Source organism: Mobula birostris, chromosome 18 (genome assembly GCF_030028105.1).
Source record: "Mobula birostris isolate sMobBir1 chromosome 18, sMobBir1.hap1, whole genome shotgun sequence".
Taxonomy (NCBI): domain Eukaryota; kingdom Metazoa; phylum Chordata; class Chondrichthyes; order Myliobatiformes; family Myliobatidae; genus Mobula; species Mobula birostris.
This window is the reverse complement of record NC_092387.1, coordinates 3,066,331-3,093,727: the sequence shown is the minus strand read 5'-3', so window position 1 is coordinate 3,093,727 and position 27,397 is coordinate 3,066,331. Positions and strand designations below refer to the sequence as shown.

Sequence of the window (27,397 nt, the reverse complement as noted above, 5' to 3'; positions counted from 1 at the left end):
GCCCAAGCCCGGAGAACCCATCCTGGGACGCCATCTGGGCCCATCGCCTTTCCTGGATTTATCTTCAGGAAGGCCCTTCTAACGTCCTCCTCCTTGGTGACGATGAATCTCGATGCCACCAGGTCTGGTACATCCGGAGGGAGCGGGACGCTCCTTTTCTGTTCGAATCTTGCGTAGAATACGTTAAGTTCGTCAGGAAGAGAAGCACCACAGTTATTGATATTCCCAGCCTTTTCATTGCGCCCAGTGATCTCATTTAGACCCTGCCATAGTCTACTGGCATCCCTCTGGTTAGTCTGGGCTTCCAACTTGGCTCAATATTGCCTCTTGGTACCCTTAATGGCTTTCCAGAGTTCACGCCTGGATTCCATGTAGCGACTGGTATCCCCGGACCTAAAAGCCGCAGCTCTAGCCTTCAAAAGGGACTTGACCTCATAATTCATCCAAGGTTTCCGGTTAGGGAATACCCAGATCGTCTTGCAAGACACACAGTCCTCCGTGCATTTCCAAATAAAGTCCGTGACAGCTGAGGCATACTCATCGAGGTTAGCTGCCGAGTCCTCGAATACTAACCAGTCCACCGATTCAAAGCAGTCACGGAGGGCCTCATCCGTTTCCTCCGTCCAAAGTGACACTACTTTTGACACCGTGACCTCCCGCTTCAGTTTCTGTTTGTAAGCCGGGAGGAGGAGTACGGCCCGATGGTCCGATTTTCTGAAGTGGGGTCGTGGGACGGAACGGTGGGGATCCTTGACTGCTGTTTAGCAGTGGTCAAGTATATTCGGGCCTCTAGTGGGGCAGGAGACATGTTGGTATAACTTTGGCAGCGCGTTTCTGAGGTTGGCCTGGTTAAAGTCATCGGCTGTAATGAGCAAAGCCTCCGGATACCTGGTCTCAAGTTCACTAATGTTGGCATACAGTATGTTCAGAGCACACTCCACATCCGCCTGGGGGGGGGAATGTAGACTGCTGTCAGTATGACCGAGGTGAATTCCCGTGGCAGATAGTAGGGACAACACTTCATCGACAGGTGTTCCAGGTCTGGGCTGCAGGAGCTTGTCAGTGCCACTGTGTCCGAGCACCACGCGGTGTTGATCAGTAGGCAGACACCACCTCCCCTTGTCTTGCCCGAAGATACCGTGCGGTCCATCCGATGGATCGAAAATCCCTCCGGACGGATGGCAGTCAGGGGTGGCAGGGGAGAGCCAGGTCTCGGTGAAACAGAATACACAGCAGTTCTGCATCTCCCTGCAGTAGGTGAGTCTCCCTTTAAGATCATCCACCTTGTTCTCTATGGCTTGCACATTAGCTAGTAGGATGGTGGGCATAGGGACCCTGAAGCCCCTCAGCTTCAATCTGACCAGCAGACCAGCTCTTTTAATAGTGCATCTTTCCAGGTTTTTATTGATGCAGTGTTGTTGGCAACTCTTTGAGGTTGGTGGACGCGTCCCATGGGGATCGATCAGCGGGTTGCGTCGTCAGGCGCTCCGGGTCGGGCTGAGTTACGGGGGAGGCTCCGCTGCCACTTCCAGCTGCTGGGGACCCAGGCTGTCGACTGGGTCGGGCCCTGAAGCTGACACTTAATGATGGCCGGGCTCCTGGCTGAAACAAGTCCTTAAGCCAAGCCACAGTTGCGGAGGCCTCCGCTCCAGCCGAGCCTCGGGCTCCATTTCCGAGGTCAACGGTGGAGGCCTCACTTCCGGCAGCTGTGGATGTCCACCAATGGGGCTTTACGGTGGTCGCTCCAGAGAAACGTCTGAGGCACCTTGAGGTCTCCGTTGTCACTTCTGTGTGGTCATCTGCTCCGGAGAGGTGCTGGTCGGAATGGGCCGCGTCTTCAAGCGCTCCGGCACGGTAGCAGACCGCGAGTCTCTGGGAACGTAGTGGGCCTCACTGGTCAGGTCCAGGTGCGGTCTGGAGTTTAAGAAGCAATTCTGGCGCGGTGGCCTCCAGCTGGGTCAGTAGATTCGCCAGGGTGTTGTTGATCTTGATCTTGCTAAATTGGAGGTTTAGAAGGGTTTCTCGGGTATAGGATCGTGGAGAGGGCAGTTTACTCGGGAGAGCACGCGCAAAGTCACCAGTTACCGGCGCCATCTTTATATGACAGCAGAGTCGCTACTTTATGTCAATATATCAGCTGTGTTTATAACAACAACCCAGCCCTGAGTTCATACTTTGGGAAGATGGCGGCGCGATGCAGCTCGCAGCAGCCACTTCGGTGGTGATGTCTGTTAATTGTCAAGTAGGGTGCCGTGCACAATCCTGATTTGATGGAGACGGACGTGAGAGCACGGAGGAACATCTGGTGAAACTTCTGAAATGCCTGCTTCGCTGCTGCTGCTACTGTGTGGTCCAGAATCTCCGGAGGAGAAGGCCCCGAGTCCTCGGCTTTACTTGTTGCTTGGCAGCCAGGGCGGGATCGAAGCGCTTGGCAGAGGATGGTGCTTGGAGAGGCTGTGTCGGAGGGGCTGGTCGAGGCTTGAAGTTTTCCGATGGACTCAGAGTCCGCTGCAGTCGGGTGCTTCCAATGGTGCTGCATCGGCAAGTTGGCGGCGCTTGGAGGTTCATGGCGGGGAGAGCTCCTCCCTTCTGCCGCCTGCCTGAGATGACGAGCCTATCGGGACCTTGAGACCTTTTTTTTACCGTGCCCATGGTCTGCTCTTTATCAAATTATGGTATTGCTTTGCACTGCAGTAACTATATGTTATAATTACGTGGTTTTGTCAGTTTTAGTCTTGATTTGTCCTGTGTTTTCTTGTGATATCATTCTGGAGGAACGTGATATCATTCTGGAGGAACATGGTATCATTTTTTAATGCATGCATTTCTAAATGACAATAAATGAGGACTGAGTGTCCTCATAATCTAACCTAATATCAACAGCTCAGCCTTGAGTTTCAATCAACAAAATACCTCTGCTGTGTTTATATCAACAGCCCAGTCCTGAGTTTATTTCAATACCTCTGCCATTTTTTAAACAGGAACCGAGCCCTGAGTTCGTATCCACAGCCCGGCCCCGAGTTCGTATCCACAGCCCGGCCCCGAGTTTACATCCACAGCCTGGTTCTAAGTTTATAAATCCTGAGATTATATCAATACCTCTGCCGCGTCTAAATCAACAGCCCAGCCATGATTTTATAAAAATCAGCCCAGTCCTGAGTTTCCAACAACAGCCCAGCCCTGAGTTTATAAAAAAACAACCAAGCCCTTGTTTGTTTCCACAGCCCAGCCCTGACTTCACACCCACAGCCCAGCCCTGAGTTTATATGTTCAGAAAACCTCTTCATGTTAATATTATAAGCCAAGTCCTGAGATTATATCAATACGTCTGCCATGTTTATATTGTGAGGGGATCCAGGAGTGCCCCTATTAACTGTTTGGAGAGAGACATTTATCATTGATGGTTTGTTTGGAAAGGAGAGAGAGACAGAGTTATTTACCACCAATATGTTGCTTTTTGAAAAGAGAGAGAGAGAGAGACGAAGATCAACGGTTGGACTGTCACTTTAAGGCATTGGAAGTAATTTTGGATTTCTACTGAGTTTGGAGTTGGAGACAGCACCGAGCAGCTCGAAGGTTGCTATGGTGACCAAAGGCAGATTGTTGATGTTACATTCAAGGACTTGTTGCCTGCTTGTACTCCTTTATAGACAAAGGAGGGAGGGACTCTGAATGACAGGTGATGCTCAGCCTGGTGAAATAAGTGGGGGGTCAGATGATACAGACCTCAGGACACATGATCTGGACACTGAATGAGCATTGCTGTGCCCGCAGAGAAAGTGGGTTTTTGGAGGATCGATCAGGCGGATCGATCCAAATTGCTATTCCAACAGTGAAGAAGGAGTTGACTGGTGGGGAGTTGTCTATGTGTCCACCCTCGCCTGGGTGATAGCTCCACCACAGAAGACCGGTCCCCATGGTTAAAGTCACAGTCGGTGACTTGTAAAGGATTTCCGAGGACGACGAGAAGATCGACGGTATCAGCTCACCTGAAGACTCAACTCACTCTCTCTCTCTCTCCATCACTACTCAACTAAATACCACGAACTGAACTGAACTTTACTCAACATCGTAAGGCTGTATCTTTTTACCCTTAGACTTAAAGGAGCTTGTTTTTTTCATACAAATATATATTCCACACTTACTTTTATATATAATCATTGTTAACCTGTTTGATTTATCTACATTTATATTACTGTATTGCATAGTTACTAATAAATATTATTAGTTTTTAGCAATACGAGACTCCAAAGTGGTTTCTATTTCTGCTGTTTCTTTATCCCTGTCACGGGGTCCGTGACAGTATCAACAGCCCAGCCCTGAATTTATATCAACAGCCAGGGCCTGAGTTTAAGTCAACAGCCCAGCCCTGAGTTTATATCAACAGAAAACCTCTGCCATGTTTATATCTACAGCACAGCCGTTACTTTATGTCACATCATCAAGTTCGCCGATGACCCGACCGTGGTGGGTCTCATCAGCAAGAATGATGAGTCAGCATACAGAGAGGAGGTGCAGCGGCTAACGGACTGGTGCAGAGCCAACAACCTGTCTTCGAAGGTGAACAGAACAGATGGTTGTTTACTTCAGGAGGACACGGAGCGACCACTCTCCGCTGAACATCGGCAACTCCTCCATCGAGATCGTTAAGAGCACCAAATTTCTTGGTGTTCATCTGGTGCAGAACCGGGTTCACCTGGTTCCTCAACACCAGCTCCTGAGCAAAGAAAGCCCAGCAGCGTCTCTACTTTTTACGAAGGCTGAGAAAAGTCCATCTCCCACCCCCCCATCCCCACCACATTCTACAGAGGTTGTATTGAGAACATCCTGAGCAGCTGCATCACTGCCTGGTTCGGGAATTGCACAATCTTGGATCGCAGACCCTGCAGCAGATAGTGAGGTCAGCTGAGAAGATCATCGGGGTCTCTCTTCCCGCCATTACAGACATTTACACTACACGCTGCATCCACAAAGCAAACAGCATTATGAAGGACCCCACGCACCCCTCATACAGACTCTTCTCCCTCCTGCCATCTGGCAAAAGGTACCGAAGCATTCGGGCTCTCATGACCAGACCATGTAACAGTTTCTACCCCCAAGCCATCAGATTCCTCAATACCCAGAGCCTGGACTGACACCAACCTACTGCCCTCTACTGTACCTATTGTCCTGTTTATTATTTATTGTAATGCCTGCATTGTTTTGTGCACTTTATGCAGTCCTGGGTAGGTCTGTAGTCTAGTGTAGTTTTTGTGTTGTTTTACATAGTTCAGTGTCATTTTTGTATTGTTTCATGTAGCACCACAGCCCTGAAAAATGTTGTCTCGTTCTTACTGTGCACTGTACCAGCAGTTATGGTCGAAATGACAATTAAAAAGTGGCTTGACTTGACTTGACTTGACAATACGTCTGCCGAGGTTATAACAACAACCCAGAATTGAGTTGATATCAACAGTCCGCCCTGACTTTCTATCAACATCCCAGCCCTGAGTTATATCAACAGCTCAGCCCTACGTTTATTTCAATAACTCTGCCATTTTTTAACAAGAACCCAGCCGTGAGTTTATATCAACAGTCCAGCCCTGTGTTTATATCAACAGCTCTGCCCTGCGTTTATTTCAATAATCATATAACAATTACAGCACGGAAACAGGCCATTTCGGCCCTTTTAGTCCATGCCAAGCTCCCACTCTCACCTAGTTCCACCAACCTGCACGCGGTCCATAACCCTTTTGACCCTTCTTGTCCATATATCTATCCAATTTAACTTTAAACAACAACATCGAACCTGCCTCAACCACTTCTGCTGGAAGCTCGTTCCACACAGCTACCACTCTCTGAGTAAAGAAGTTCCCCCTCATGTTACCCCTAAACTTTTGCCCTTTAACTCTCAACTCATGTCCTCTTGTTTGAATCTCCCCCATTCTCAATGGAAAAAGCCTTTCCACGTCAACTCTATCAATCCCCCTCATAATTTTAAACACCTCTATCAAGTCCCCTCTCAACCTTCTACGCTCCAAAGAATAAAGACCTAACTTGTCCAACCTTTCTCTGTAACTTAGGAGATGAAACCCAGGCAACATTTTAGTAAACCTCCTCTGTACTCTCTCAATTTTATTGACAACTTTCCTATAATTCGGTGACTAGAACTGTACACAATACTCCAAATTTGGCCTCACCAATGCCTTATACAATTTCAACATTACATCCCAACTCCTATACTCAATGCTCTGATTAATAAAGGCCAGCATACCAAAAGCTTTCTTCACCACCCTATCCACATGAGATTCCACCTTCAGGGAACTATGGACCATTATTCCTAGATCCCTCTGTTCTACAGCACTCTTCAATGCCCTACCATTTACCATGTATGTCCCATTTTGATTAGTCCTACCAAAATGCAGCACCTCACATTTTACAGCATTAAACGCCATCTGCCATCTTTCAGCCCACCCTTCTAACTGGCCTAAATCTCTCTGCAAGCTTTGAAAACCTACTTCATTATCCACAACGCCACCAATCTTAGTATCATCTGCATACTTACTAATCCAATTTACCACTCCATCATCCAGATCATTAATATATATGACAAACAACATTGGACCCAGTACAGATCCCTGAGGCACACCACTATACACCGTCCTCCAATCTGACACACAGTTATCCACCACTACTCTCTGGCGTCTCCCATCCAGCCACTGCTGAATCCATTTTACTACTTCGATATTAATGCCTAACAATTGAACCTTCCTAACTAACCTTCCGTGTGGAACCTTGTCAAAGGCCTTACTGAAGTCCATATAGACAACATCCACCGCTTTACCCTCGTCAACATTCCTAGTAACCTCATCAAAAAATTCAATAAGATTTGTCAAACATGACCTTCCACGCACAAATCCATGTTGACTGTTCCTAATCAGACCCTGTCTATCCAGATAATTATATGTACCATCTCTAAGAATACTTTCCATCAACTTATCCACCACTGAGGTCAAACTCACAGGCCGATAATTGCTAGGTTTACTTCTAGAACCCTTTTTAAACAATGGAACCACATGACCACCATCCCCGTTTCTAATGTCTAATGACATTTGAAATATTTCTGTCAGAGCCCCTGCTATTTCCACACTAACTTCCCTCAAGTTCCTAGGGAATATCTTGTCCGGACCCGGAGACTTATCCGCTTTTATATTCCTTAGAAGTGCCAGTGCTTCCTCTTCTTTAATCGTCATATTTTCCATAACTACCCTTCTTGTTTCTTTTACCTTACACAATTCAATATCCTTCTCCTTCGTGAATACCGAAGAAAAGAAATTGTTCAAAATCTCCCCCACCTCTTTTGGCTCCACACATAGCCGTCCGCTCTGATTCTCTAAGGGACCAATTTTATCCCTCACTATCCTTTTGCTATTAATATAACTGTAGAAACCCTTTGGATTTATTTTCACCTTACTTGCTAAAGCTGCCTCGTATCTTTTAGCTTTTCTAATTTCTTTCTTAAGATTCTTTTTACATTCTTTATATTCCTCGAACACCTCATTAACTCCAAGCTGCCTATATTTATTATAAATCCCTCTCTTTTTCCGAACCAAGTTTCCTATATCCCTTGAAAACCATTGCTCTCTCAAACTTTTAACCTTTCCTTTCAACCTAACAGGAACATAAAGATCCTGTACCCTCAAAATTTCACCTTTAAATGTCCTCCATTTCTCTATTATATTCTTCCCATAAAACAAATTGTCCCAATCCACTCCTTCTAAATCCTTTCGCATCTCCTCAAATTTAGCCTTTCTCCAATCAAAAATCTCAACCCTGGGTCCAGTCCTATCCTTCTCCATAATTATATTGAAACTAATGGTATTGTGATCACTGGACCCGAAGAGCTCCCCAACACATACCTCCGTCACCTGCCCTATCTTATTCCCTAACAGGAGATTCAACACTGCCCCTTCTCTCGTTGGTACCTCTATGTATTGTTGCAAAAAACTATCTTGCACACATTTGACAAACTCCAAACCATGCAGCCCTTTTACAGAATGGGCTTCCCAGTCTATGTGTGGAAAATTAAAATCTCCTACAATCACAACCTTGTGCTTACTACAAATATCTGCTATCTCCTTACAAATTTGCTCCTCCAGTTCTCGGTCCCCATTAGGTGGTCTATAATACACTCCTATAAGCGTCACTACACCTTTCCTATTCCTCAATTCCACCCAAATAGCCTCCCTGGACGAGTCCACTAATCTATCCTGCCAGAGCACCGCTGTTATATTTTCTCTGACAAGCAATGCAACACCTCCCCCTCTTGCCCCTCCTATTCTATCACACCTGAAGCAATGAAATCCTGGAATATTTAGTTGCCAATCACACCCCTCCTGCAACCACGTTTCACTAATAGCTACAACATCATATTTCCAGGTATCAATCCATGCTCTAAGCTCATCCACCTCTGCCATTTTTTAATAAGAACCCAGCCATGAGCTTATATCAACAGTCCAGCCCTGTGTTTATATCAACAGCTCAGCCCTGCGTTTATATCAATACCACGCCGCGTTTATAACAACATTCCAGCCATGACTTTGTATCAACAGCCCAGCCCTGAGTTTATATCAACAGCCCAGCCTTGAGTTACTGTCAACAGAATACCTCTGCCGTGTTTTTATCAACAGCCCAGCCCTGAGTTTATGTGTTCAGAAAACCTCTACCGTGTTTATATCAAAAGCCGAGTCCCGAGATTATATCAACACCCCTGCAGTGTTTGTATCAACAGCCGAGCCCTGAGTTTGTATCAATACCTCTGCCCTGTGGAAAGCAACAGTCCAGCCCTGTGTTTACATCAACAGCACAGCCATGCATATATATCAACAGCCCATCCCTGAGCTTTTTTCAGCAGCCCAGCACTGAGTTTATATCAACAACCCAGCCCTGAGTTTGTATCTACAACCCAGGCCTGAGTTTGTATCAAAACCTCGGCCGTGTTTATATCAGCATCAGCCCTGGGCTTATATCAACAGACCAGCCCTGAGTTTAAGCAACATACATAAAAGTTGCTGGTGAACGCAGCAGGCCAGGCAGCATCTCTAGGAAGAGGTGCAGCCCTGAGTTTATAACAGTTGCCCAGCCCTGAGTTGATATCAACTGCCCCGCGCTTATATCACGATGAAGTGAACAGTCTGCACTAACTTTGATGGGTAACTTACAGCTTGTGCCTCAGGATCTTCAAATGTCAACAGCTGAACACTGGTGTCTCCTTCAAGGGGCCGATCCAAGTCCCAAAGCTCACCACCGACCTTGGCTACAAGCGAATTCTCTGCTAATTCCCAGCTGCAACCAGAGAGTGTTAATTAACAGAACAAGTGCACAGGTTTTTTTCTAATCCTCAATATAAAATCAAAAATCAGAAATCAGACCAACATATGGATACAGCGTCGCTTTCTGCTCACAACAACTAAATGCACTGTGCAGTGCAAAGGGAAAAATGAAAATAGGGTGGCCAATCCAAGAGTGAGGAGTGATATTGGGTTAAAAGAGATGTCCTCAGGGAAATGTGTGGAAGAAATGTGGCAAATGTTCAGGTCGGTTGCCTGTGCAGAATACAGACAGGAAGAATGTGTGTGAGGCTGGTGTCAGATGTGGGAAGTCTGGGAGACTCCCAGCCTCTCGGGCGTCCACATTTGCACCAGGTGCGTCAAGCTGCAGCTCCCTAGTGACCGTGTTAAGGAACTGGAGATGCAGCTTGATGACCTTCGTCTGGTCAGGGAGAGTGAGGAGGTGACAGAGAGGAGCTATAGGCAGGTAGTCACACCGGGGCCTCGGGAAACAGATAGGTGGGTAACAGTCAGAAGATGGAAGGGCAGGAGTCAGAGGCTTAGAGAGTACCCCTGTGGTGTACCCCTTGACAATAAATACTCCTGCTTGACTACTGTTGGGGGGAGCGGCCTACCTGGGGGAAGCAACAGTGACCGCATCTCTGGCACAGAGTCCGGCCTTGTGGCTCAGAAGGGTAGGGAAAAGAAGAGAAAGGCAGTTGTGATAGGGGACTCTATAGTTAGGGGGTCAGACAGGCGATTCTGTGGACGCAGGAAAGAAGCACGGATGGTAGTTTGCCTCCCAGGTGCCAGGGTCTGGGATGTTTCAGATTGCGTCCACAGTAGCCTGAAGTGGGAGGGAGAACAGCCAGAGGTCGTGGTCCATATTTGGTACCAACGACATAGGCAGGAAAAGGGAGGAGGTCCTGAAAACAGACTACAGAGAGTTAGGAAGGAAGTTGAGACGCAGGACCACAAAGGTAGGAATCTCAGAATTACTGCCTGGGCCACGTGACAATGAGCATAGGAAGAAAATGAGGTGGAGGATAAATGCGTGGCTGAGGGATTGGAGCAAAGGGCAGGGATTCAGATTTCTGGATCATTGGGACTTCTTTTGGGGCAGGAGTGGCCAGTACAAAAAGGACAGGTTCCACTTGAATCCCAAGGGGACCAATATCCTGGCAAGGAGGTTTACTAAGGCTATTGGGGAGAGTTTAAACTAGGATTGCTGGGGGGTGGGAACCAAACTGAAGAGACGGAGGAAGAGGTGGTTGGCTCACAAATAGAGAAGGCTTGGAGACAGTGCGAGAGGGAGGATAGGCAGGTGATAAAGAAGGGACGTGCTCAGACTGCTGGTTTGAGATGTGTCTATTTTAATGCGAGGAGTATTATGAACAAAGTGGATGAGCTTCAATCGTGGATCAGTACTTGGAGCTATGATGCTGTGGCCATTACAGAGACTTGGATGGCTCAGGGGCTGGAATGGATATTTCGAGTGCCAGGCTTCAGATGTCAGATGTCAGGTCAGGTGTCAGATCTCTCAGTGGGAGAGCATTTTGGAGATAGTGATCACAATTCTATCTCCTTTACGATAACATTGGAGAGGGATAGGAACAGACAAGTTAGGAAAGCATAAATTGGGAACAGATGTTCTCAGGGAAATGTACAGAAGAAATATGCCAAATGTTCAGGGCATATTTGCGTGGAATTCTGCATAGGTACGTTCCATTGAGACAGGGAAAGGATGTAGGGTACAGGAACCGTGGTGTACAAAGGCTGTTGTAAATCCAGTCAAGAAGAGCTTATGAAAGATTCAAAAAACTAAGTAATGATAGAGATCTAGAAGATTATAAGGCTAGCAGGAAGGAGCTTATGAGAGAAATTAGGAGAGCCAGAAGGGGCCATGAGAAGGCCTTGGTAGACTTTACTTTATTGTCGCCAAACAATTGATACTAGTGTGTACAATCACAGCGATATTTAATTCTGCGCTTCCCGCTCCCTGGAGTACAAATCAATAGTAAATAGTAAAAATTTAAATTATTAATCATAAATGGAAAATAGAAAAGGGAAAGTACGGAAGTGCAAAAAAACCGAGAGACACGTCCGGATATTTGGAGGGTACAGCCCAGATCCCGATCAGGATCCGTTCAGCAGTCTTATCACAGTTGGAAAGAAGCTGATCCCAAATCTGGCCGTACGAGTCAAGCTCCTGAGCCTTCTCCGGAGGGAAGAGGGACAAAAAGTGTGTTGGCTGGGTGGGTCGTGTCCTTGATTATCCTGGCAGCACTGCTCCGACAGCGTGCGGTGTAAAGTGAGCCCAAGGACAGAAGATTGGTTGGTGTGATGTGCTGCGCTGTGTTCACGATCTTCTGCAGCTTCTTCCGGTCTTGGACAGGACAACTTCCATACCAGGTTGTGATGCACCCTAGAAGAATGCTTTCTACGGTGCATCTATAAAAATTAGTGAGGGTTTTAGGGGACAGGCCAGATTTCTTTAGTTTTCTCAGGAAGTAAAGGCGCTGGTGGGCCTTCTTGGCAATGGATTCTGCTTGGTTGGACCAAGTCAGGTCATTTGTGATATTGACCCCGAAGAACTTAAAGCTTTTGACCTGTTCCACTAGCGCACCACCGATATGTAAATGGGGTCGTGCGGTCCGCTACTCCTTCCGAAGTCAACAACCAATTCCTTCGTCTTGCTGACGTTGAGGGATATGTCGCACCATGCCACAGGTTCTTAATTTCCTCTCTGTACTCAAACTCATCATTACCCGAGATACAGCCTACAATTGTTGTGTCATCAGCAAACTTATATATTGAGTTCGATGGAAACTTGGCTACACAATCATGGGTGTACAGTGAGTACAGCAGGGTGCTGAGTACACAGCCTTGTGGGGCACCAGTGCTCAAAGTGATTGTAGAGGAGAGCTTGTCCACTATTTTTACAGCCTGTGTCCTGTCTGTGAGGAAGTTGAAGATCCAGCTGCTGTATCCAGTGCTAAGGCCCAGGTTCCGGAGCTTAGGAATCAGTTTAGCATGAGAGGGCAAAGTTTTCAGATGCTTGCAAGTAGTTGCAGAGGAGATGTCAGGGGTAAGTTTGTTTGTTTTTTTTTTACGCAGAGAGTGGTGAGTGCGTGGCATGGGCTGCCAGCGACGGTAGTGGAGGCAGATACAATAGGGTCTTTTAAGAGGCTCTTGGACGGGTTTATGGAGCTCAGAAAAATGGAGGGTTATGGGTAACCCTTGGTAATTTCTCAGGTAAGGACATGTTCAGTACAGCTTTGTGGGCCGAAGGGCCTGTATTGTGCTGTAGGTTTTCTCTGTTCCAAGCTTTGATAGATAATACAACACAGGGTAAATTATTACTTGCAAGCTTCTCACTTGCTGCTCACTCTTCATTACTAAGGTAGCATGGCAGTTAGCACCACACTATTACACCTTGTTGTGTTGGATTTCTTTGTTCAATTCTGACGTCATCTGAAAAGAGTCTGTTCATCCTCCCCTTGGAAAGCATTGGTTTCCTCCAGGTGCTCCGGCTTCCTCCCGCAGTCGAAAGATGTCCCAGTTGGTAGGTTAATTGGTCACTGCAAATTCCTCCTTGATTTGTGTGGCCCTCCAAGGTTAACCATGGATGTTGCTTCCTAACTACGCTGTTGGTGAAGTGCCGTATGTGACTGACGAGACTAATGCAAAAGTGGCAGTCTCTGTTGCAAAGGTCACATTTGTAATTGGTTCGAGCTCTGCTGGAGGTGCAGTGATCCTTTCTATCAGCCCATTTGTCTTATGCCACTTTCAGGAATTTTTCCTCACTTTACTAATGGTGTTGTTTCAGGGTTCTTTTCCATCTGGTGCAGTGAGCTACAAGTTCCTGCCAGGACTCCATGTTGATGTCCAGCACCTTCATCCCCTACTTGCAGACGTCCTTGTAGCATAGTTGCAGACGGCCAGCAGTCCTCTTGCCTGAAGCCAGCTCACCATAGAGGGTGTCTTTTGGGATTTGGTCATCTTGCATGCGGGAGACATGGTCTAGCCTACGCAGCCTGAGCAGGGTGTACTTGCCAGGGAGGCCAGTATGGCGTTCAGGGCCAATGTGGTGACAGTGTTCCCTCTAGAAGTGAGGTCAGAGTAATGTTCCATCCATAACTCCATGTTCGCCCATCTGTGATTCCATCCCCATTGATGAATTTAAGGGAAGCCATCTTGCTCTGAGAGGGGACCCAAGTGCTTTCTTGATGCTATCATATATACCCTTCGTGCTGCAGTCTGGATGTCTTCAACGTGCTGCATCCAGTGTCTGCTGACCTAGCAGCCATGAGGACCCATAGATTCCTCTCAGTTGGTGAATTCTTACACTCTGCTAGGGCAGGATGTTTGGTTTCAATAACGAGTCATCTCATTGGATTTGGTTTCGAACCAGTCATTTGTTTTCATGGTCTTCTTCCCAAAAGTAGCTCAGGCTGTGCTGTAGGTGGCATTCCACATAAATCCCCATTTCTCTGTTACAGTTCCCAGGCTGCTGGGCGCTCAGTTCTTTCTCAAAGGACTTATCAAACTGCTCCAGCAGGTCTGGATGAGACATCTTGCTTATATCACTGCGAGAGTTCCCTTCTTGTTTCGTGCCATGGAATTTCTTTGTCTGCAGTCTGATCACGCAAGTGGTCTGTGTTGCCATCTACACTGTGATAAGATTGTGTGAAAAGCATGCTTTGGAGGCAGAAAGGTCTGACCGGCAGGAAGGTCTGACCAGCATCAAGTCCAGCTGGTTTCTTAAGGTTGTCAGAACCGGGTGGGGAGTTATGGGGATAAACTCCCACTACCTATTCAAAGCTCCCAATGGTGTACGTCTCAAATAGCCTCTGGCAACCAAGTCCAGCTCCTGACCTTCACATGTGGCTTAGCTACTCAGTCTGGAGAAATTGTTTCTTCCGACAGGAGAAGGGTCAACAATGGGTTACTGGCACCTTAAAACCAATTGCTTTGGGAAGATGGGGCTCATCAGCCACGGCTGGTAGCTCACCTGGGAGAAGGAAAATTCTGATCTCAAACCTCTGCTGCCTTGCAGCTGTATCCACAAAACCCAATGATTAGGCTAGGGTTAAATTGAGGGTTGCTGCGGTGTGGCTCGAAGGGTCAGAAGGGCCTATTCTGTGATGTATCTCTAAATAAATTTTATAAAGGTGATGACACGGTGACAACAAGAACAGTGTTGTGAGTAGACATGATATTTAAATGCAGTGACCATAGGAGTTTGAAATACTGATAGTTCCTCTTACAACACAGATCTTGATGGAGGAGAAAGAGGAAACAAAAATGTGAGAGTGACAGGAGGTAGTCAGTAGGTGAATTGTATATGCAGGCATCAGGCAGGTCACAATTATCTGGGTCTTAGCTGCAATTTGTGGGACACAGTGTGCATACAGTGCTGAATAAGCAGGAGCTGGACAACCAGCAGGAACACAGTTGCATTTACCTGATTTGACAAGCAATTTGATATGGCGTTGTCCTCCAAGATTCTCCTGTGATCTCAGTCCCATCTTGAAGGGTGACAGTGATGACTCTGCTGTGCTGTGCTGCCCTTTCTCTCAGGATAGAGTCATGAACCTGTTTGAGATTCTCATACAGGTGTATTCGCTCCTCAATATAAGATGGCCACTCTATGCACTGAAAGCACAATCAGAACAGCGTCAGCCATCTATCTGCCTCCCACTCTTAGAGTGTGCACACAGGGCAAGTAATTATATGAAAAACCCTTGTTCCCTTGGCTGCATAAATCTCGGGAAGACAGTCTCCGGCCCACCCCAAACCCTGTTTGTGTGGATGTTGCTAATTAGTGCCATGAACTAACAGACTGTACACCGCATAGGATTAAAAATTTATCTTTATAATTCTTAATTTGACCAAAGAGTTAGTAAAGAAAAGTGCCTATTTTAATGAAACAGTTGAATGTGCACAAGTTGGAGCTCACAGTTTCCCCAAGTCACCACTCCTCAATCGATCTCACCCCAGGCTTTGTCGAATCACGGTTCCACTCCGAGTTGAATCCTATGACCTCTTCTCTCCAGCGTCTCCCCTTTTCATCTCCTCTCGAACAAAAACCCCAAGCCCAACCTTAGTGTCCCTCACAGAGAAACCTCCCCTTCAATTCGACCATCAATGGCACACATTTGTCCTCATCTCTTATTTTCAACAATAACCCAAGCTGAAAACAAGCAGTTCTCCCAGAACTGCCAAAATGAAATGCATACAGTGTAACAGTAAAAATATGAACCAGGGCATTACATACACAACACTCTTCCACCCTCTCCTCACTGTCCTTGTCTGCTTCAGTGCATCACACACTCTTTCAACCTACAAACTCTCAAAAGAAGGTCCCACTGGCTTCAACTAACTCATGCAAGTAGTTAAGCCCACCTACTCTTATATCTCAGTCAATCAATTGTGATGAAAGAGGGTTACAAAGATTAAGATTAAGATGTTAACTGTCCTGTGCTGGCACCAGTGGGATCAACAGTTGATCTGCCACCTGTCTTCAGGAGAAAGAGAGATAAGGAAGACAATGGAGCAGCATTTGGAAATGTTAATGAAGAGATGGGAGAGTTTAACGGAAGGAGACATGGTCTGAGAGCTGTCAAGATCGGCTCCTTTTTGAACCCTGAACTGTTTGAAGTGATGGACAGGCGATACCCCAGCAGGGGGGATAAAAAGGGACAGGTTCGCTAAGGCAACACACACACACGACACCACGAGGTAACGAGACCCTGGAAGCAGTGTGCCCCCACAAGTCAGTGGGAGTAGTTGGAGGGCTGGTCGCGGGACCAAGCCATAGACGCACAGGGTGGAAAGGTACGATCGGCGGGAACCTGGTGTGTGTCCGCCCTTGCCTGGGTGCCAGGTTCACTGCAGAGGAACAATCGTATCTGAAACGGAGGGGTCACAGTCGGTGACCTCAGAAGACATTACAAAGGGCTCGCCCGAAAGCTAACTGCGAGGAATATCGAAGGTCTGTGTGGAAGCCGTTTTGAATATTCATTCGCTTTCGCCCTCTCTCTCCTTCCTCCCCCCCTCCCTCCACCGGCATGGAACTGATTACTGTGAACTGAACTGAACTCAATTGAACTGAACTTTGCGTCACTTTGAAACTGGTCATTTACCCCTAGACGACGATAGAGCTTGATTGATCCTATTATCCTAGTTCTGTGTACATGTGTGTTTATTCATTGCTGAACTGTTGCATTTATATCCTTACTATTAGAGTACTGTGTTGCTTATTTCTTTAATAAAACTTTCTTAGTTCCAGTAATCCAGACTCCAACTGAGTGATCCATTTCTGCTGGTTTGGCAACCCAGTTACGGGGTACGTAACACAATATATTTTCCATTTATGTCTCCTTGATCTAGTTTACCCTGAATTTAACAGTGCATTCAACTTGACTATAGTCATAGTCATACTTTATTGATCCTAGGGGGAAATTGGTCCAGAGGGAAGCTATATTGCAAGAGCAAATGTTTCTCCCAAAGACCAAGCAAATTTCGCCTGAACTCACTTTTAGTTTATGAGCTCTTAATTCATACCCAAGGGACAAGTCAAAACATCACCTTCTACAATTCATTCCAAACATGAGTGTCATGACTACCCCTTTGATTCTTCTGTTCCAAAAGGTATTCTCAGACTGTTTAACCTTCCCTATTGAGCACAATTACAATTCTGTTATCTAAAATCAAACTTCATTTGGGTCTGGCATACCCTATCTCTATAGCGAAGATATAAGGTGTGTGGTTGGGATTTCTGGTTTTAGTAATCTGGTGCACAACTCCGCCATGGACACTTCCAACGAACTGCAGCTGGCAGCCTATGCCCCAGTGGGGGTAAAGGTTTTAAGAAGAAAAATCTGGTGCACAGCTGATTTTTTAATGCTGTCTACTGCTGTACCTCCAAACCTTTGTGGTCCTTAATCTCACTTTGAAGCTTTTTCCAAGGAGCACATGGCCTCTGAATAGTATATTTCCAAGGCAAGGAGCAGAGCAGAACACTGAATATACAAAATGGGGGCACAGATAGAAAACATTTCCCATTAGAAAAGGTGCCTAAAACTAGGTTTAGAGTTATAAGTTTAGAAAGATGATGTTTTCTTTCGTATGGTAAGTGGAACCTGGGTGACAGACTAAGGCGTGCAAATCTACAGACCCAATGCTCATAAATAGGATTAGAACAGATAAGAGATTGATGGTGAGCATTGGGATAATGGGCTGAAAGGTATTTCTGTGTTGGATAAATCAATGACCACTCAAAGTAGATTCGGAGAATTTGGTTTGGTACCAAAAACCAGGGAAATGGAGGCCCCAAGTATGCAGCAGCAGCAGGCCACCTGAGATTACCTACCCCACCTGCCCCATCTGTATGAGAGACCCAAGCTCCCACATTGTCCTTCCGTTACCTGAGAACCCAGAAAGCCAGAGTGGAAGCAAGTCATACTCAATCCCAAACAACTCCAATACAATCCTGTTCTGATCTTCAGTGCCTTTTTAATCACCTGTACCAGGATCTGTGGACATGCTTTCTGATATCCTTGTTCCTTCACATGGCTTATTATTCACATACACATACTGCTCGTCCTACAACCAGACTGTTCAGGGGTTGTGTCACTAAATTTAGATAATCCCATAGCTTGCATCCTGGAGCAGTTCCTTACACCAGCCTCAATCCACCTCATCTACATCCATTTCAAAGACAACCTTCGCTTCCTATTTCTAACTCAAACTTTCTCTCCCATCACTCTTCGGAACAGCACCAATGAAAAGTGGCTTTGAGCCTGCAATACTAACATTTACCCTCTACTCTTCAGGATGCTCGAAGGATTGGGGGGGGGGGAAGGGTGCGGGGTGGGAACAGAGCCACAATACCGTCAAAAACTCCTGTATTGACTCGTTTGTAAAGACTGACCGAAGTACCATTGATATCAACCCAGAAATGGTATACTTGTAAATGATTTTGTGAGCCCCCAAGCCAGACCACAAGTTAAACCAGAATAAAACCACAAATAATTATCACAATTACCTACCGTGGTGGCAACCTGGATGTTATGAACAGGAATCATCAAGGACTTTTATTGAAGTTCAGCACCAGAAGATTTATTCGTTCATAGATTGTGGGTGCCCCTGTCAAGGACATTTACTGTTCAGTTATAATCACCCTTCCACTCAGTGGGAGATTCATTGGGTCAGTTCAGGGAATACTCGTGGGCATTTGGGGTCAGAGCAGAATGCCATAAGAAAACAGATTTTTTTTTAAACAATCAGCAGTTTCATAATCACCACTATGCAAACAATAATGCAGAAAAAATTGCCAAGAACAATCATGATCAAGGAAAGACCACGATCGCTCATGTCATACGACATGGCACATAACCAGTGAATGTATACAGAATTATGAGGGGATCAATACAGTAAATGCGTGCAGGTGTTTTCCACTAGGGTTGGGTGAGATAAGAACTAGAGGTGATGGGTTAAGGGTGAAAAATGAAACATTTAAGTGGAACATGAGGAGGAACTTCTACACCCAGAGGATGGAGTGAGTGTGGATCAAGTTGCCAGCAGAAGTGGTGGATGCGAGTTCAATTGCAACATTTAAGAGATGAGAGGGGTATGGAGGGCTACGGTCCAGGTGCAGGTCAATTGGTCTGGGCAGAATAGCAGTTTGGCATGGACTAGATGGGCCAAAGTGCCTGTGTCTGTGTTGTGTTGCTCTATCACTCTAAACATTCGTTTATGTAATTTTTTTCAGATGGGAAGCATCAATGTTAAGGCCAGCATGCACTATGAAGCTCCTCCATGGACGGTCCCATACCTGGTTGCGAAAGGAGGAAATTTGGGCATGAGGTTAGCAACTCCATCCCATAAAAACCCAGAAGCTCCAAAAATCTCCTTGGGGAAGAACAGATACATAAGAAGATGGGCAATACCTAGAGACAATATGAAAGACTGGCCCAGGATAGAGGATTCCAGGGAGTTACTGTCAGTGGCCTATGCCCCAGAAGAGGCGATGGGGCTGAAGCTTAAGCTTAAGCTTAATTAGTATCAAGAAAGTGGCAGAATGTCCACATGAACAGCAGCACATGTTACTTGATGAGGATTTAGATCCCATGACGATAGAGAAATGGTAATATGTCTGCAGGTCAGGATGGTGCACGTCTTGGAGAACCTGAAGATAGTGTTGTTCATCTGCACATTTCCCCCCTTCAACTTACGTTCTCCGTATTTACTGCTTATTTATTATTTCCTTTTTTTTGTATTTGCAGCTTGTCGTCTTTTGCACACTATCCATCCCATTGGTTGCATTCTTTCATTGATCCGATTCTGGTTCTTGGATTTACTGTGAATGCCCACAAGAACTCAGGGGGATATGTACTTTGATAATAAATTTACTGTGAACTTTGAATGTTTGTCTTTCTCAGGCCACAGGGTTATAAAGTTCTGTTAGAATAGGCTTTGGGATTGAATCCATTTTGTAAGTGACACTACAGTAACAGTTCATCTGTGTGGAGTGACGACGTTTGAACCAAGCAGGCTGCTATATCCTGGATAGTGCTTTGAAGGGCTGCAGTATCTGTACTAGTCACGTGCAGTGTATTACACCATGCTCCTGACCCTTGCTATTTAAGTGTCAGAATAAGCTGCTTGCAAGAGGATACCCAGCCACCGATCTATTCCTGAAGCAATAGTATTTATGTGTTATGTATTTATCTCTTCAGCAGAAGAGGGTGACTAAAGTCAATGTAGGTCCCTTGGAAGACGAGAAGGGGAAATTGATATTGGGTGATAAGGAAATAGCTGAGGCATTGAACGACTATTGTGTGTCGGTCTTCACGGTGGAGGACACGCCTAATATGCCAAAGAATGATGTCATGGCCAAAATGGGAGGTGAGGACCTCGATAAAATCACTGTCACTAAGGAGATAGTGATGAGCAAACAAGAGGGCCTGAAGGTAGACAAGTCGCCCGTCTTGATGGGATGCATCCCAGGGTACCGAAGGAATTGGCGGAGGTTATAGTTAACACGTTGGTAATCATTTACCAAAACTCTCTCGACTCTGGGCAGGTCCTGGCAGAATGGAAGACAGCAAATGTCACACCACTTTTTAAAAAAGGATGTAGGCAAAAGACGGGCAACTAGAGGCCAGTTAGCTTAACATCTGTAGTCAGGAAAATGCCTGAAGCTGTCATTAAGGAAGAAATAGCGAAACATTTAGAAAGGAGTGGTTCCATTAGACAGACACAGTATGGATTCAGAAAGGGCAGGTCCTGTTTGACAAACTTACTGGAGTTCTTTGAGGGCATAATGAGTGCAGTGGATAGAGGGGAACAGGTGGATGTCGTATACCTGGATTTCTAGAAGGCATTTGATAAGGTGCCGCACAAGAGACTTATTTATAAGATATGGATGCATTAAGTCGGAGGAAGTGTATTGGCATGGATAGTGGATTGGTTAACCAATAGTAGGCAGAGAGTTGGTATAAATGGGTGTTTCTCCAGTTGGCAATCAGTGGCGAGTGGGGTGCCGCAGGGGTTGGTGCTGGGCCCACAGCTGTTTACCATTTACATTGATGATTTGGAAGAGGGGACTGAGTGTAGTGTCGCAAAATTTGCTGATGACACTAAACTGAGTGGAAAAGCAAATTATACAGAGGATGTGGAAAGTCTGCAGAGGGATATAGATAGGTTAAGTGAGTGGGCCAAGATCTGGCGGATGGAATACAATGTTGGTAAATGCGAAATCATCCACTTTGAAGGAATAATAGAAGAGCAGATTATTATTTAAATGGTGAAAGATTGCAGCATGCTGTTGTGCAGAGGGACTTGGGAGTGCTCGTGCATGAATCGCAAAAAGTTGGCTTGCAGGTACAACAGGTTATTAAGAAGGCAAACGGAATGTTGGCCTTCATTGCGAGAGGGATTGAATTCAAGAGCAGGGAGGTCATGCTGCAACTATGCAGGGTACTGGTGGGACCGCACCTGGAGTACTGTGCGCATTTCTGGTCTTCATACTTGAGGAAGGATATACTGGCTTTAAAGGCAGTGCAGAGGAGGTTCACCAGGTTGATTCCAGAGATGAAGGGGTTAATTTATGAGGCGAGATTGAGTTGACTGGGACCATACTCTCTGGAATTCAGAAGAATGAGAGGGGATCTTATAGAAACATACAAAATTTTGAAGGGGCTAGATAAGATAGAAGTAGGAAAGTTGTTTCCATTGGTAGGTGAGACTAGAACTAGGGTACATTGCCTCAAGATTCAGGGGAGAAGATTTAGGACAGAGCTGAGGAGAAACTGTTTTTCCCAGAGAGTGGTGAATCTGTGGTATTCTCTGCCCAGGGAAGCAGTTGAGGCTTCTTCACTAAATATATCTAAGATACAGTTAGATAGATTTTTACATATTAGGGGAATTAAGGGTTATGGGGGAAAGGCAGGTAGATGGAGCTGAGTTTACGGACAGATCAGCCATGATCTTATTGAATGGCGGGGCACGTTCAATGGGCGGGATGGCCTACTCCTGCTCCTATTTATGTTCTTATCCAGTTCAGTTTCTAGTCAATGGTGACTCACAGCTCACTGACTGATGCAAGGGTTCAGATGTCTATATAGGGTGCTGATAAGACCATGTCTTTAATATTGTGTATAAGTCTCATCTTCCCTACCCAAGGAATAATATACCTGTGATTGAGGGAGTGCAGTCAAGGGTCAGCAGTGTGGTTTGAGAGATTTAGCAATGTCAAATGCACCAATTGTTCACAACACTGACCCCACACTTCAGATTTCTTGGAGTTTCAAAGAAATTTCAAGTGTGATGACAGGCTGATGGTTGAAAAGTATTGAACTCAAGGTCTCAAAATAAGGGGCAACCTCTCAGAACAAAAACAGCTTCTTGACCCAGAAATTGGTGCATCTTTGGAATCCTCTATCCAAAAGGGCTGTGAAAGTTTAGTCATGGAGTAAATGAAGAAAAAAAATTGACCGATTTTTGATTATTAAGGTAATGCAGAAGCCTGGGATTCATGCAACAAAATGGCACAAAGGTGGAAAATCTGCTGTGTACTTATTGAATAGTAAACTAGAACAATGTTAAGTTACTGTTTCTACCTCTATGATTTATGCAGGAAGCAGATGACTGTTGAACTATTGTTAATATGGCTTTGGTGTTGAGGGAAACTCAGGAGGAGGTCAAGATGAATCATTCTCTTGGTGCTTCTGTCTGAACGTGGGTGTAACTGCTTCAGCCGTCACATGCTAAACCTGCTCAGAGTTGTGGACAGAAGACCATGACCACTTAACTCCCATAGTCCACTCAGTTTTCCAACACAACTGAAAACTACCAACACAGGATTGCAGAGCTTTAATCTGATCTTTTGGTTGTGTAATTGTATAGCTCTCTTAACTACACTCCATTCCTTCACTTTGTGATAATGCAGCAGTTTTGACAGGTCAGAATTTCATTTCTAAGTATGCATGGCGCAACTTTCAGTTTGGCTGTCTGCTTTCCTCTTTGAACCAGAATTGATAGCTACAGAAACATAATGATTTGGCCAGTACAGACCCATGAAAACTTTTGTTGGATTCTTTTTGGACGTTGCTAATGGTCCAGTATCTCACATATGTCCAGCTTTGGGCTGCCAGATCTGATGAGTCATTCTCTCTCAGCACATTATTGTGTCCTTCATGTGAAAGCTGAACTGTACAAGCATGTTAGAAAGAGATACATTGATAAAGGTTTATCACTGATGTTGATTCATTCACTCTCTGCCACTGAGCAAGATTGGCAGCTGCATCCTCAGCCAGCCACATCAGAGGTAATGCTCTGCAGCCACATGAGGTGATGAATGCCAACTCCACAGCACAGATGTACTGCTACAGAAGATCACAGAAGTACTTGCTACATTCAGTGATGTTAGTCAACATGGTTGATTTATCAGGCAAGGTAGGCCAGGCATCACTTCCCTTGATCATTTGGTCTCAAGCCAAGACTTCATAAGATCAGGAGCTTTGACTGAGGACTTCCAAGAATGCTGAAGTCCCACTTGTACAGCACCGTGCTACAAACTGCAGTGGGTCCTGCCAATGGGAACAAACAAACTCAATGATAACAATATCAGGGACCAGCACAGGACTTCCAAGATGTGATTCTATAAGTGAAACTATTAGTGGCTGTTCTTCAATTACAACAGGGGGTAGAGCTCCCAACTTAGACATCTTGGTGTCTGCGAAAAGGACTTTACAAAAATTAGTGCACTGGTAATTTACTTTACAATTCAGTGTTTTTATTAACGCCAAATGCTATCTGGCTTTATCCTTCTTCTGTATTAATGTCACAGCTCTGAGACAACTGAGAGGCGACAGCAGATAAAGATGACAGACTTCCTCCATTGAATGACACTGGCGAACTGGACAACACGGTAGCTATCTTCACTCTGGGACTATTGTGTAGACTATAGGTCTCCCTACTTACAGAGTGATGTAAGTTTGTTAAAAACAGATGATTAGAGAATGTTTACCATATGAATATATGGAATATTCCGGTTGTTTTACATATACATACGTTGGAGAGACTGATGCGTTCAGGGAGTATTGCGCCAGTACAGGGCTGGGAAAAAATGCCTAGTTGACCCGGGGCTCTTTGGGACTGCCGCCCCGTCTCACGGGTGCAGCCCAGCCGTCCTACCTGGGGTTCACGCCCGGTGCTGAGTGGGGCCTGGCATCTCGCCAGCTCCGCCCGCAAGCTCCGCTGCAGGTGTAGTCGCCGGTACTTCAGCCTCTCGTTCTCCTCTCTGAGGCTCCGCAGGTCCGGGCTGACCACCAGTTCCTCATCTCCACTTCGGAGCCACTCCATCACCTGGCTAAGCCGGTGAACCTCAGCCTCCTGCCTCGCCAACAGCCGTTCGATCACCGCCGCCGCCATCCGCTCCACCCCCGTGTCCCCGCAGCGAGGGGGGTGTCTGTTCTGCGCAAGCGTATCAAGGATTGCCGGCGCATGCGCAAGCGTACTGAGCAATGCCGGCCCCGGATCCCGTTGCCCCGGGTAACGGAAACAACAGGAATTCTGCAGATGCTGGAAATTCAAGCAACACACATCAAAGTTGCTGGTGAACGCAGCAGGCCAGGCAGCATCTCCAGGAAGAGGTACAGTCGACGTTTCGGGCCGAGACCCTTCGTCAGGACTAACTGAAGGAAGAGCTAGTAAGAGATTTGAAAGTGGGAGGGGGAGATCGAAAATGATAGGAGAAGACAGGAGGGGGAGGGATGGAGCCAAGAGCTGGACAGGTGATTGGCAAAAGGATATGAGAGGATCATGGGACAGGAGGCCCAGGGAGAAAGACAAGGGGGAGGGGGCGGAAGCCCAGAGGATGGGCAAGGGGTATAGTCAGAGGGACAGAGGGACAAAAAGGTGAGGGGAGAAAGAATGTGTGTATATAAATAAATAACAGATGGGGTACGGGGGGGAGGTGGGGCATTAGCGGAAGTTTGAGAAGTCAATGTTCATGCCATCAGGTTGGAGGCTACCCAGATGGAATATAAGGTGTTGTTCCTCCAACCTGAGTGTGGCTTCATCTTTACAGTAGAGGAGGCCGTGGATAGACATATCAGAATGAGAATGGGACGTGGAATTAAAATGTGTGGCCACTGGGAGATCCTGCTTTCTCTGGCGGACAGAGCGTAGGTGTTCACCGAAACGATTTCCCAGTCTGCGTTGGGTCTCGCCAATATATAGTGTGACAAGAATACACATAGATGTTAGCTGTCCTGTGTGATCAGCAGTTGGTCTGCCACCTGTCTTCCGGAGAGAGAGAGATAAGGAAAACAATGGAGCAGCATTTGGAGTGTGTAATGAAGGGACGGGAGAGAGAGCTGTCTAGAGCGGCTCCCCCTTTGAACCCTGAACTGTTTGAAGTGATGGACAGGCGATACCCCAGCAGGGGGATAAAAAGGGACAGGTTCGCTAAGGCAGGACACACACGACACCCGAGGTAACGAGACCCTGGAAGCGGTGCGCCTCTCACAAGTCGGTGGGAAGCTTTTGGACGGCTGATCGCGGGATCAAGCCATAAACTCACAGGGTGGAAAGGCGCGATCGGCGGGAACCTGGTGTGTATCCACCCTTGCCTGGGTGCCAGGTTCAGCGCAGAGAAACGGTCGTATCTGGAAATGGAGGGGTCACGGTCGGTGACCTCAGATGACATCACAAAAGGACTCGCCCGAAAGCTGACTGCGAAGGTCTGTGTGTGGAAGCTGTTTTGAATATTCATTCGTTTTGCTCTCTCTCCTTCCTCCCCCCACTGTCCATCGCCATGGCAACGATTACTGCGAACTGAACTAAATTGAACTGGACTTTGTGTCACTTTGAAGCTGGTCATTTACCCCTAGACAACGATAGAGCTTGATTGATCCTGTTATCTTAATTCTGTGTACATGTGTGTTTATCATTGCTGAACTGTTGCATTTATTATCCTTTTTGATTAGAGTACTGTGTTGCTTGTTTCTTTAATAAAACTTTCTTAGTTCTAGTAATCCAGACTCCAACTGAGTGATCCATTTCTGCTGGTTTGGCAACCCAGTTGCGGGGTACGTAACAATAGAAGGCCACATCGGGAGCACCGCACGTAGTATATCACCCCAGCCGACTCACAGGTGAAGTGTCGCCTCACCTGGAAGGACTGTTTGGGGCCCTGAACGGTAGTGAGGGAGGAAGTGTAAGGGCATGTGTAGCACTTGTTCCGCTTACAAGCATATGTACCAGGAGGGAGATCGGTGGGGAGGGATGGAGGGGGAACGAATTGACAAGGGAGTCGCATAGGGAGCGATCCCCGCAGAAAGTGGGAGGCGGGGAGGGAAAGATGTGCTTAGTGGTAGGATCCCATTGGAGGTGGCGGAAGTTACAGAGAATTATATGTTGGACCCGGAGGCTGATGGGGTGGTAAGTGAGGACAAGGGGAACCCTAATCCTAGTGGGGTGGTGGGAGGATGGAGTGAGAGCAGGTGTACGTGAAATGGGGGAGATGCGTTTAAGAGCAGAGTTGATGGTGGAGGAAAGGAAGCCCCTTTCTTTAAAAAGGGAGGACATCGCCTTTGCCCTGGAATGAAAGCCTCATCCTGAGAGCAGATGCGGCGGAGAAGGAGGAATTGCGAGAAGGGGATAGCATTTTTGCAAGCGACAGGGTGAGAAGAGGAATAGTCTAGATAGCTGTGAGAGTCAGTAGGCTTATTGTAGACATCAGTGGATAAGCTGTCTCCAGAGACAGAGACAGAAAATTCTAGAAAGGGGAGGGAGGTGTCGGAAATGGACCAGGTAAACTTGAGGGCAGGGTGAAAGTTGGAGGCAAAGTTAATGAAGTCAACAAGCTCAGCATGCGTGCAGGAAGCAGCACCATTGCGGTCGTCGATGTAGCGAAGGAAATGTGGGGGACAGATACCAGAATAGGTTTGGAACATAGATTGTTCCACAAAGCCAACAAAAAGGCAGGCGTAGCTGGGACCCATACGGGTGCCCATGGCTACATCTTTAGTTTGGAGGAAGTGGGAGGAGCCAAAGGAGAAATTATTAAGAGTAAGGACTAATTCCACTAGACGGCGCAGAGTGGTGATAGAGGGGAACTGGTTAGGTCTGGAATCCAAAAAGAAGCGGAGAGCTTTGAGACCTTCCTGATGGTGGATGGAAGTATATAGGGACTGGACATCCATGGTGAAAATAAAGCAGTGGGGGCCAGGGAACTTAAAATCATCGAAAAGTTTCAGAGCGTGAGAAGTATAACGAACATAGGTAGGAAGGGATTGAACAAGGGGGGATAAAACCATGTCAAGGTATGCAGAAATGAGTTCGGTGGGGCAGGAGCAAGCTGAGACAATAGGTCTGCCAGGACAGGCAGGTTTGTGGATCTTGGGTAGGAGGTAGAAATGGGAAGTGTGGGGTGTGGGAACTATAAGGCTGGTAGCAGTGGATGGGAGATCCTCTGAGCGGATAAAGTCAGTGGTGGTGTGGGAGACAATGGCCTGGTGCTCCTTAGTGGGGTCACGATCAAGGGGTAAATAAGAGGAGGTATCCGCGAGTTG

The 27,397-nt window shown here is 46.4% G+C and overlaps 1 protein-coding gene across 2 annotated transcripts in view; it reads right to left on the bottom strand.

Annotated features, from left to right (window-relative positions):
- Positions 1–24,259, bottom strand: part of LOC140211779 (threonine--tRNA ligase 1, cytoplasmic-like) — a 90,191-nt gene extending 65,932 nt beyond the window's left edge. The window contains exons 1-4 of one of the 2 annotated variants that reach the window (XM_072281924.1): positions 24,015–24,066; positions 18,365–18,461; positions 14,776–14,966; positions 9,201–9,324 (exon numbers count right to left, since the gene is read on the bottom strand). In XM_072281924.1, coding sequence (XP_072138025.1) covers positions 9,201–9,324; positions 14,776–14,966; positions 18,365–18,400 — 351 coding nt within the window. In that variant the 5' untranslated portion in view covers positions 18,401–18,461; positions 24,015–24,066. Of the gene's footprint in view, positions 1–9,200; positions 9,325–14,775; positions 14,967–18,364; positions 18,462–24,014 lie in introns of both variants that reach the window. The other variant, XM_072281922.1, reaches the window with a different exon arrangement.
- Between the last annotated feature and the right edge of the window lie 3,138 nt (positions 24,260–27,397).